Raw genomic sequence first — 12242 nt, 5'->3', positions numbered from 1 at the left:
TTTAAGGGACGGGCCCATTACCGTGGTAATAATGTTCTGCTGCCCCATTAAGGGGCGGGCCCATTACCGTGGTAATAATGTTCTGCTGCCCCTTTAAGGGACGGGCCCATTACCGTGGTAATAATGTTCTGCTGCCCCTTTAAGGGACGGGCCCATTACCGTGGTAATAATGTTCTGCTGCCCCATCAAGGGGCGGGCCCATTACCGTGGTAATAATGTTCTGCTGTCCCTTTAAGGGGCGGGCCATTACCGTGGTAAAGACACTCAGTGTCTGTCAGAGATCATCTCCATGTCTGCGCTACCAGTAGACAGTTGCAGCAAACGCAAACGTATATTGAAAAACAACTAGGTATGTGAACAAAACGATGTAACTAGCCAAGAAACAACAAGACAAAAAGTCACACTTTGGTAGCCGTTCAGGTCAAGTCAACCAACTTCTACATTTGGGCTTTTCGATTGGGGGTAAAAAATTCCCAAATGCTGTGTGGCAGGTGAAATCAATCAAATCAAATCAAATGTATTTATATAGCCCTTCGTACATCAGCTGATATATCAAAGTGCTGTACAGAAACCCAGCCTAAAACCCCAAACAGCAAGCAATGCAGGTGTAGAAGCATAGACATCCTTATCCGGCAATGCCAAAATATACCCCCATTTGGCAGGTGGCGGGTGTTGACTTTCCACCCTACTCACAACAGTGTCTTTTAACTAGATTTTGCTTTACTAAGCAGACCCTCATAATGTAGTTAAGGAGTCCTCTACCTCAGATGTCTGATGATGGTGGTGGCCACACACAGGAACTGGCTGATGAGGGGTAGAGGGAGAACCTTTGGAGTGCTGTGTCCCTGGGGTTTGTCCTCCTTGGCCGTGGAGGAAGAGGATGATGAAGAGGAGGCTCCCTCACCACGGGTCTCCTTCTGGCCCAGGTTGGTGAACCACAGCACATGGAGCAGCTCCACCACAGCACTCAGCAGACCCTGGTCTACATGTCTGGAGGAGAGAAGAGGGGTTTGATTCTACAGCAGTCCTGGTACTATTTTAACTCTGTTTGATTCTTCTCTAATGACGCCCTCCCCCCTCCCCCGGAGCACACTGACCCCCCCCCCCCCCAGAGCACACTGACCACCACCCTGACCCCCACCCCCGGAGCACACTAATGTGTGATTCTAAATAAATAAATTCACATCAGAACCAGCATGTCTGGCTAGATGATTTAAATAGTAAAAGACGAAATCCAGACAGTATATCTCACCTCTTCTCCAGCAGCTGCAGAATCCAGGTGAGGAGCCCGTGACCCTTGGTCAGGTTGTAGGCTGCTTTGGTCACACGACCAGCCTGGTGCAGGACTCTCACTATCAGAGTCTGGTAGAGAACGTCACACACAGGAGGAGAGACAACGGTCATGAACATCAACATATGATAACATTGTACTTTATTGAAATACTTGTGTATTTAAACACGGGGGTAATCAGTATAGGTACAAAACATAAAGTGTTGGACATATAAACGTAAATGAATATGTGCCCATTGATTCAGAAGACGCTAACTTGTAAATGCCTCGTGAGTTTAGTTCAACTGTCCTACCAATCAGAACCCAAAATATCAGCTTGTTTTACTCCGATGTTGGTAAACAAAGTAAATGTAAACATAGCCTCATAACATGGTTGAAACTATCATTTTTATAATCAGGGATGGTCAGTCCTTTGCATCCTTGGCTCTGTCTATGAATTTGAGAGTGGTCACATTTCTCCAGCTCTATCTATCCCTCTTAGCTTTTTACCCAAACGGGCAGGTTTTTAACCAAAACAGGGGGCGGGGAGTTAGCTTTGTTATTGTTTCTGCTGCTAATTTTGCATTCCAACCAAGGTACATGAACAGAGATGCAAACTGAAAATGACCCCCCCCCCCCCAAAACAAATTCTATACTTAGTGGGAAATGGTTCATTCTTAAGAAATAGACAAAGCAGCAATTGTGAGGTAGTGCTAGTCCTTTTTGTTTTACCGGTGTGTGTGTGCGTGTGTGCGCGTGCGTGCGTGCGTGTGCGTGCGCCAGCGTTTCCGTTAGCTGGTAATAGCCGGCTTTTGGCCGTAAGAATGTTTGAAAAGCCGATAGATAAAATTGGCACCGGCTAATTGCCTGGGTGAAGAAAACAAAAAATACTATGGAGTAATAATGCTTTTTATTCATTACATTTGACTGGTCGTGCTGGTCAGTCTAGGGATTCATTTGCATAACCTAGAGGAATTAAATTAGCACGTGTATATTTGTAATATATATAATGTATCACACACTCACAGAATACAGATAGAGCCTTACCATAAAGACATATACCATTGAAACCAGTAGTCTATTGTTTTATAAAAGACATATACCATTGAAACCAGTAGTCTATTGTTTTATAAAGACATATACCATTGAAACCAGTAGTCTATTGTTTTATAAAAGACATATACCATTGAAACCAGTAGTCCATTGTTTTATAAAGACATATACCATTGAAACCAGTAGTCTATTGTTTTATAAAAGACATATACCATTGAAACCAGTAGTCTATTGTTTTATATAGACATGTACCATTGAAACCAGTAGTCTATTGTTTTCTAAAGACATATACCATTGAAACCAGTAGTCTATTGTTTTCTAAAGACATATACCATTGAAACCAGTAGTCTATTGTTTTCTAAAGACATATACCATTGAAACCAGTAGTCTATTGTTTTCTACAGACATATACCATTGAAACCAGTAGTCTATTGTTTTCTAAAGACATATACCATTGAAACCAGTAGTCTATTGTTTTATAAAGACATATACCATTGAAACCAGTAGTCTATTGTTTTATAAAGACATATACCATTGAAACCAGTAGTCTATTGTTTTATAAAGACATATACCATTGAAACCAGTAGTCTATTGTTTTATAAAGACATATACCATTGAAACCAGTAGTCTATTGTTTTATAAAGACATATACCATTGAAACCAGTAGTCTATTGTTTTATAAAGACATATACCATTGACAGCAGTAGTCTATTGTTTTATAGACATATACCATTGAAACCAGTAGTCTATTGTTTTATAAAGACATATACCATTGAAACCAGTAGTCTATTGTTTTATAAAGACATATACCATTGAAACCAGTAGTCTATTGTTTTCTAAAGACATATACCATTGAAACCAGTAGTCTATTGTTTTATAAAGACATATACCATTGAAACCAGTAGTCTATTGTTTTATATAGACATGTACCATTGAAACCAGTAGTCTATTATTTTCTAAAGACATATACCATTGAAACCAGTAGTCTATTGTTTTCTAAAGACATATACCATTGAAACCAGTAGTCTATTGTTTTCTAAAGACATATACCATTGAAACCAGTAGTCTATTGTTTTCTAAAGACATATACCATTGAAACCAGTAGTCTATTGTTTTATAAAAGACATATACCATTGAAACCAGTAGTCTATTGTTTTATAAAGACATATACCATTGAAACCAGTAGTCTATTGTTTTATAAAAGACATATACCATTGAAACCAGTAGTCTATTGTTTTATACAGACATATACCATTGAAACCAGTAGTCTATTGTTTTCTAAAGACATATACCATTGAAACCAGTAGTCTATTGTTTTATAAAGACATATACCATTGAAACCAGTAGTCTATTGTTTTATAAAGACATATACCATTGAAACCAGTAGTCTATTGTTTTATAAAGACATATACCATTGAAACCAGTAGTCTATTGTTTTATAAAGACATATACCATTGAAACCAGTAGTCTATTGTTTTATAAAGACATTTACCATTGAAACCAGTAGTCTATTGTTTTATAAAGACATATACCATTGACAGCAGTAGTCTATTGTTTTATAGACATATACCATTGAAACCAGTAGTCTATTGTTTTATAAAGACATATACCATTGAAACCAGTAGTCTATTGTTTTATAAAGACATATACCATTGAAACCAGTAGTCTATTGTTTTATAAAAGACATATACCATTGAAACCAGTAGTCTATTGTTTTATAAAAGACATATACCATTGAAACCAGTAGTCTATTGTTTTATAAAAGACATATACCATTGAAACCAGTAGTCTATTGTTTTATAACAGACATATACCATTGAAACCAGTAGTCTATTGTTTTATAAAAGACATGTACCATTGAAACCAGTAGTCTATTGTTTTATAAAAGACATACACCATTGAAACCAGTAGTCTATTGTTTTATAAAAGACATATACCATTGAAACCAGTAGTCTATTGTTTTATAAAAGACATATACCATTGAAACCAGTAGTCTATTTCTCTCATGTTCTACTGGTTTTTAAACTTACTTTCATTGTCTGGTAGCCGACTTGATTTGTACGCATTGCTGTGCTAATAATGTTAAGAAATAGTTCATTAGCATTTTAAGCTAAACGTTCTGAGCCGCTTTGGTCAGCTGTGAGTCTTTCTGGGTAAATCTCTAATAAGAGTTTTCCACACCTGGATTGTGGGACATAAGCGCATTATTCTTTTCAAAAATTCTTCAAGCTCTGTCAAATTGGTTTTGCCATAGATTTTCAAGTAGATTACAAGCATACCCATAACATGATGCAGCCACCACTATGCATGTAAACATGGAGATCAGTAATGTATTGGATTTGCCCCTAAACATAACACCTTGTATTCAGGACAGAAAGTGAATTGCTCTGCCACATGTTTTGCAGTATTACTTTAATTCCTTGTTGGAATATATTTATTCTGTACAGGCTTCCTTCTTTTCATTCTGGCATTTAGGTTAGCATTATGGAGTAACTACAATGTAGTTGATCAATCCTCAGTCTTCTCCTATCACAGTCATCGAACTCCGTAACTGTTTTAAAGTCGACATTTGCCTCATGTTGAAATCCCTGAGCGGTTTCCTTCCTCTCCGGCAACTGAGTTAGGAAGGACGTCTGTATCTTTGTAGTGACTGGGTGTATTGATACACCATCCAAAGTGTAGGTGCCCTTCTTTGCGAGGTATTGCAAAACCTCCCTGGTCTTTGTGGTTGAATCTGTATTTGAAATTCACTGTTCAACTGAGGGACCTTACAGATAATTGTATGTGTGGGGGTACAGAGATGAGGTAGTCATTTAAAAAACATTATGTTAAACACTATTACTGCAGAGTAAGTCCATGAAGCTTATTACGTGACTTTTAAAACAAATCTTTACTCCTGAACTTTAGGCTTGCCATAACAAAAGGTGTTGAATACTTACTGACTCAAAGACATCAGCTTTTCATTAAAAAAATTTAAAAAACGAACATAATTCCACTTTGATATTATGTGGTACTGTGTGTAGCTCAGTAACAACAAATCTACATTAAATCCATTTTAAATTCAGTCTGTAACAAATAAATGTGGAAAACGTCAAGGGGGTGGGAACACTTTCTGAAGGCTCTGTGAAATCAAAATCAAATTTTATTTGCCGAATACAATTTCACCTTACAGTGAAATGCTTACTTTACAAGCCCCTTAAGCAACAACGCAGTTTTGGCACGGTTGGTTTACAGCCAATTAAAAAAATGGCAGCCATCTCTCATTTTAACATGCATTGAACAGTCTATTTTGGCTAACAGTGATGGAGTTATATTATTAGCATAAATCATGACTAATCCAATCAAATCATCACTTTAGGAATAGTGACGATTTGATTGGATTAGTCATGATTTATGCTAATAATATAACTAGTAGTCTATCTTACATGAGTCTGTAAATGTGATGACGCATGGGAATGCTTCCTTTTAAAATGTTGAAAACGTACTTCCCCAAACTAGAAACTGACACGCTGCCTATGAAATTGGCTGGTGATTTTGCTGTTTGTTACTGGTCTTGTTGGCTGAGGAAAAGTACACGTGGATATTTATTGTCACATATTCAACGTGCAAAGTAAGGAAACACGTTGTTGCGTCCTCGACTTACATGTTCTGTGTAAGATGAATTACCACAATGTAAAAAAGGTGATTTCTGTCATGTTACACACCCAATGCATGCTGGGAAAAACATCAGGTACATTTATTAAAAATGTCCGGTAAATTAAAAATGCTGCTGGTCAACTGTGGACAACCCTGGCGCGTGTGTGTGTGGTTGTACCTGAGTGTGTTGGTCACAGAGTGGGCTGCAGCCTGGCGTGTGTGTGTGTGTGTGTGTGTGTGTGTGTGTGTGTGTGTGGTTGTGTTGGTACCTGAGTGTGCTGTTCACAGAGTGGGCTGCAGCCTGGCGTGTGTGTGTGTGTGTGTGTGTGTGTGTGTATGTGTGTGTGTGTGTGTGTGTGGTTGTACTTGAGTGTGTTGGTCACAGAGTGGGCTGCAGCCTGGCGTGTGTGTGTGTGTGTGTGTGTGTGTGTGTGTGTGGTTGTACCTGAGTGTGCTGGTCACAGAGTGGGCTGCAGCAGAATCCAAGCAGTGTCTGAAAGATCCCCTGTTGGTCCAGCAGATCATAACACTGTCTGTCTTTCAGGCCCTCCTCTAGGACAGACAGAATCCACTCCCTCTCCATTTTGTGCTGAGAGGAGAGACAACATCATATCACGGGACGAGTCACCTCCATACTGATAACATCCACTGGGCTAAACACACAGCATCCAAGTTTAATAACGGGACAAACACCAATCCAATTTGACAGAGTAGTTTCTCAGACAACTATTTAATTCATCAAAGGACAACCTATTAGAATACTGTCAGTTACATAGGACAACCTATTAGAATACTGTCAGTTACATAGGACAACCTATTAGAATACTGTCAGTTACATAGGACTAAAGGACAACCTATTAGAATACTGTCAGTTACATAGGACAACCTATTAGAATACTGTCAGTTACATAGGACTAAATGACAACCTATTAGAATACTGTCAGTTACATAGGACTAAAGGACAACCTATTAGAATACTGTCAGTTACATAGGACTAAAGGACAACCTATTAGAATACTGTCAGTTACATAGGACAACCTATTAGAATACTGTCAGTTACATAGGACTAAATGACAACCTATTAGAATACTGTCAGTTACATAGGACTAAAGGACAACCTATTAGAATACTGTCAGTTACATAGGACTAAAGGACAACCTATTAGAATACTGTCAGTTACATAGGACTAAAGGACAACCTATTAGAATACTGTCAGTTACATAGGACTAAAGGACAACCTATTAGAATACTGTCAGTTACATAGGACTAAAGGACAACCTATTAGAATACTGTCAGTTACATAGGACAACCTATTAGAATACTGTCAGTTACATAGGACTAAAGGACAACCTATTAGAATACTGTCAGTTACATAGGACTAAAGGACAACCTATTAGAATACTGTCAGTTACATAGGACTAAAGGACAACCTATTAGAATACTGTCAGTTACATAGGACTAAAGGACAACCTATTAGAATACTGTCAGTTACATAGGACTAAAGGACAACCTATTAGAATACTGTCAGTTACATAGGACTAAAGGACAACCTATTAGAATACTGTCAGTTACATAGGACAACCTATTAGAATACTGTCAGTTACATAGGACTAAAGGACAACCTATTAGAATACTGTCAGTTACATAGGACTAAAGGACAACCTATTAGAATACTGTCAGTTACATAGGACTAAAGGACAACCTATTAGAATACTGTCAGTTACATAGGACTAAAGGACAACCTATTAGAATACTGTCAGTTACATAGGACAACCTATTAGAATACTGTCAGTTACATAGGACTAAAGAACAACCTATTAGAATACTGTCAGTTACATAGGACAACCTATTAGAATACTGTCAGTTACATAGGACAACCTATTAGAATACTGTCAGTTACATAGGACTAAATGACAACCTATTAGAATACTGTCAGTTACATAGGACTAAATGACAACCTATTAGAATACTGTCAGTTACATAGGACAACCTATTAGAATACTGTCAGTTACATAGGACAACCTATTAGAATACTGTCAGTTACATAGGACAACCTATTAGAATACTGTCAGTTACATAGGACAACCTATTAGAATACTGTCAGTTACATAGGACAACCTATTAGAATACTGTCAGTTACATAGGACAACCTATTAGAATACTGTCAGTTACATAGGACTAAAGGACAACCTATTAGAATACTGTCAGTTACATAGGACAACCTATTAGAATACTGTCAGGGTTAAAGTAATACCTTGAGTAAGACTAACACTATACTACTGTAACACTATACTACTGTAATACTGTACTACTGTAATACTATACTACTATACTACTGTAATTCTATACTACTGTAATACTATATTACTGTAATACTATACTACTATATTACTGTACTACTGTAATTCTATACTACTGTAATACTATACTACTATCCTACTGTAATTATATACTACTGTAATACCTCCATGTCACAGCTGTAGAACAGTTTGAAGAACTCTGGAACCCTTCTGAAGTCCAGACACTGATGGGAGAGCAGGAACCGGTTCACCACCACGTACATGTGCTCCTCTGGTTTCAGCATCTGCCGGGCCACCTTAGTGATGTACGTGGTCAGTACGAAGGGCATCCTGAGGTTCTGCTGTCTGATCCCATTCTTTACCATGTCCAGCAGGTACAGCAGCTGGGGGGGGGGGGGCACACAGAGAGAGACCTGGTTAAAACGCAACATTACCACTCATGTTCAAGGCCATGTCTATGTCTGAAATGACTGTCTTTTCCCTATATACACTGAGTGTACAAAACATTAGGAACACCTGCTCTTTCCATGACACAGACTGACCAGGTGAATCCAGGTGAAAGATATGATCCACTTATTGATGTCACCTGTTAAATCCACTTCAATCAGTGTAGATGAAGGGGAGGAGGCAGGTGGTTAAAGAATGATTTTTAAGCCTTGAGACAATTGAGACATGGATTGTGTATGTGTGTGCCATTCAGAGGGTGAATGGGCCAAGACAAAATATTTAAGTTCCTTTGAACGGGGTATGGTAGTAGGTGCCAGGTGCACCGGTTTGTGTCAAGAACTGCAACGCTGCTGGGTTTTTCCACACTCAACAGTTTCCCGTGTTGTATCAAGAACGGTCCACCACCCAAAAGGACATCCAGCCAACTGGACACAACTGTGGGAAGCATTGGAGTCAACATGGGCCAGCATCCCTGTGGAACGACACCTTGTAGAGTCAACATGGACCAGCATCCCTGTGGAACGCTTTAGACACCTTGTAGAGCCAACATGGTCCAGCATCCCTGTGGAACGCTTTCAACACCTTGTAGAGTCAACATGGGCCAGCATCCCTGTGGAACGACACCTTGTAGAGTCAACATGGACCAGCATCCCTGTGGAACGCTTTCAACACCTTGTAGAGTCAACATGGGCCAGCATCCCTGTGGAACGACACCTTGTAGAGTCAACATGGGCCAGCATCCCTGTGGAACGCTTTCAACACCTTGTAGAGTCAACATGGGCCAGCATCCCTGTGGAACGCTTTCAACACCTTGTAGAGTCAACATGGGCCAGCATCTCTGTGGAACGCTTTCAACACCTTGTAGAGTCAACATGGGCCAGCATCCCTGTGGAACGCTTTCAACACCTTGTAGAGTCAACATGAGCCAGCATCCCTGTGGAACGCTTTAGACACCTTGTAGAGCCAACATGGTCCAGCATCCCAGTGGAACGCTTTCGACACCTTGTAGAGCCAACATGGTCCAGCATCCCTGTGGAACGCTTTCAACACCTTGTAGAGTCAACATGGGCCAGCATCCCTGTGGAACGACACCTTGTAGAGTCAACATGGGCCAGCATCCCTGTGGAACGACACCTTGTAGAGTCAACATGGGCCAGCATCCCTGTGGAACCCTTTAGACACCTTGTAGAGTCAACATGTGCCAGCATCCCTGTGGAACGCTTTCAACACCTTGTAGAGTCAACATGGACCAGCATCCCTGTGGAACCCTTTCAACACCTTGTAGAGTCAACATGGACCAGCATCCCTGTGGAACCCTTTCAACACCTTGTAGAGTCAACATGGACCAGCATCCCTGTGGAACGCTTTCAACACCTTGTAGAGTCAACATGGGCCAGCATCCCTGTGGAACCCTTTAGACACCTTGTAGAGTCAACATGGACCAGCATCCCTGTGGAACGCTTTCAACACCTTGTAGAGTCAACATGGGCCAGCATCCCTGTGGAACCCTTTAGACACCTTGTAGACTCTATGACCCTGACTGTTCTGAGGGCAAAAAAGGGAGGGAATGCAACTCAATATCAGGAAGGTATTCCTAATGTTTTGTACACTCAGTATATCTTACCATCTCTCTCACATGAGATGAACTGCAAATGATGAGAGACCAGTGTGTGTGTGTGTGTGTTCGTGCGTACGTGTGTTATTTGCGTGTACATGCATGTGTGTGTGAGCCTGAGTGTGTGTGTGTGTGTGTGTGTACCTGTCTCTTCTCTCTGAAGCGAGCAGCCTCCAGATGATGGTGGTATGAAGCCAGGACCTGATAGGCCGCTGCCCTCAGCTTGGGGTCGTAACTACTCAGGGACACCATCGTCACACCAAGGCCGTGACTCGACACAAACTTCAGACAGTCGATCACAGACTCTGTCACAGGACAGGAAGGACAGGAAGTTTGGTTTAGCAAGAAGGCTGTGCAGTAACAACACCATTGGTTCAACGTCACAGCGTGTATTTAGAGGTCCCATAATCTGGGATTTATTGATTAATAAAAAATAAAAAATAAAAGTGGTTTCACAAACAATATTGGCACTAAATAAGCGAGGAACACGTTTTTAGTCTGGCCTACTGGCAGACTAGTGGTTAGAGTGTAGAGGCTGCAGGGTAGCCTAGTGGTTAGAGCGTTGGACTAGTAACCGGAAGGTTGCAAGTTCAAACCCCCGAGCTGACAAGGTACAAATCTGTCATTCTGCCCCTGAACAAGGCAGTTAACCCACTGTTCCTAGGCCGTCATTGAAAATAAGAATTTGTTCTTAACTGACTTGTCTAGTTAAATAAAAGGTAACATAAAAAAAAATTCAATGTTCTTTAGTATTATTTTTGATAAATGTATTTTTAAATGGGTAAATTCACCAACTGTGTCAAATGTCTCAGAAAAGTGTGTTATTTAAAAATGCTTGGATGTTTAAAACGCTTGGATGTTCAGGTTCATTGGTAGTAGTCACCTGGCTGAAGCATGGCGCTGAAGAGAGGCAGGAGGAAACAAGGGTCGTACACACTCCCAAGATCCTTCACTTCCTCATCTTTGAAAATCAGCTCTTTACCCTCCTGTTGAAGGAAAGAAGAGTGGAGTGTCATATCATATAGACATCTTATCGTTACACCACATGAACAGGGCCAAGAGTTTTCCCAGAATACATCAAACAGGAAGCAATCTGGGGACTAGTTAGTCTAGTTATAGTCTAGTTAAAAAGGTCCAGAGTCCTTTCTTTGGCAGGTCACACATTCAGGAAATACTCCAGTATCTAAACATGATGTGTGTGTGTGTTACCTGTAGGATGATCCTGCGTTGCAGGGGGAAGTGAGTGATGGTGTTGATCATGGTGTCAGGGCTGAGCAGAGCCAGCAGGTCCTCAGAGCTGGGTTGCTGCCACAAGGAAACGCCCAGGCTTCTCCGGGCCTTATGGTGCTCCACCGCCGCTGGGCCCCATAGCATGCACCTGCAGGTCACACACACACACACACACACACACACACACACACACACACACACACGTGTATTAGCGCGGACGAGCAAACACACACAACTTATTGAGATGAAAGATAATTCAAAATGAATAAACTTACTGAAAGTCTACCAGACTGATGCCGTTTCGTTCGTACTCCTGCAGCAGCAGTAACAGATTCTGATCTGCACAGAAAAGACGTGTCAGCCGACTGTAGAACAGAAGACATTTAAAAGCACACAGAAGGAACAGCTCTGTTACCTGTAGTACTGAGAGTAGCGCCGTACCCTCCCAGTAGGACTACGAAGTGGCTGCTGCTACAGACAGCAGGACTTCTCTTCACTAGGCTGAGCAGGAGAGAGACCAGGGCCTCTGGAAGAGAGAGCAGACAGAGAACTGTGTGTTAACTAGTGTACAGTGTGTTACATACAGTCTACAGTGTGTTACATACAGTGTGTTACATAGTGTACAGTGTGTTACATAGTGTACAGTGTGTTACATAGTGTACAGTGTGTTACATAGTGTACAGTGTGTTAC

The 12242-nt window shown here is 40.6% G+C and overlaps 1 protein-coding gene across 3 annotated transcripts in view; it reads right to left on the bottom strand.

Moving 5' to 3' along the window:
• Positions 1–12242, bottom strand: part of urb1 (URB1 ribosome biogenesis homolog) — a 65466-nt gene that overhangs the window by 6858 nt on the left and 46366 nt on the right. For all 3 annotated transcript variants that reach the window (XM_036961473.1, XM_036961474.1, XM_036961475.1), the window contains exons 27-35: positions 11967–12077; positions 11827–11890; positions 11531–11699; positions 11205–11307; positions 10466–10626; positions 8424–8642; positions 6405–6548; positions 1253–1362; positions 763–990 (exon numbers count right to left, since the gene is read on the bottom strand). In XM_036961473.1, coding sequence (XP_036817368.1) covers positions 763–990; positions 1253–1362; positions 6405–6548; positions 8424–8642; positions 10466–10626; positions 11205–11307; positions 11531–11699; positions 11827–11890; positions 11967–12077 — 1309 coding nt within the window. The remainder of the gene's footprint in view (positions 1–762; positions 991–1252; positions 1363–6404; positions 6549–8423; positions 8643–10465; positions 10627–11204; positions 11308–11530; positions 11700–11826; positions 11891–11966; positions 12078–12242) is intronic.

The sequence above is a fragment of the Oncorhynchus mykiss genome, chromosome 24 (genome assembly GCF_013265735.2).
Source record: "Oncorhynchus mykiss isolate Arlee chromosome 24, USDA_OmykA_1.1, whole genome shotgun sequence".
In the NCBI taxonomy this organism is placed as follows: Eukaryota; Metazoa; Chordata; class Actinopteri; order Salmoniformes; family Salmonidae; genus Oncorhynchus; species Oncorhynchus mykiss.
This window is presented reverse-complemented; position numbering and strand designations above follow the sequence as displayed.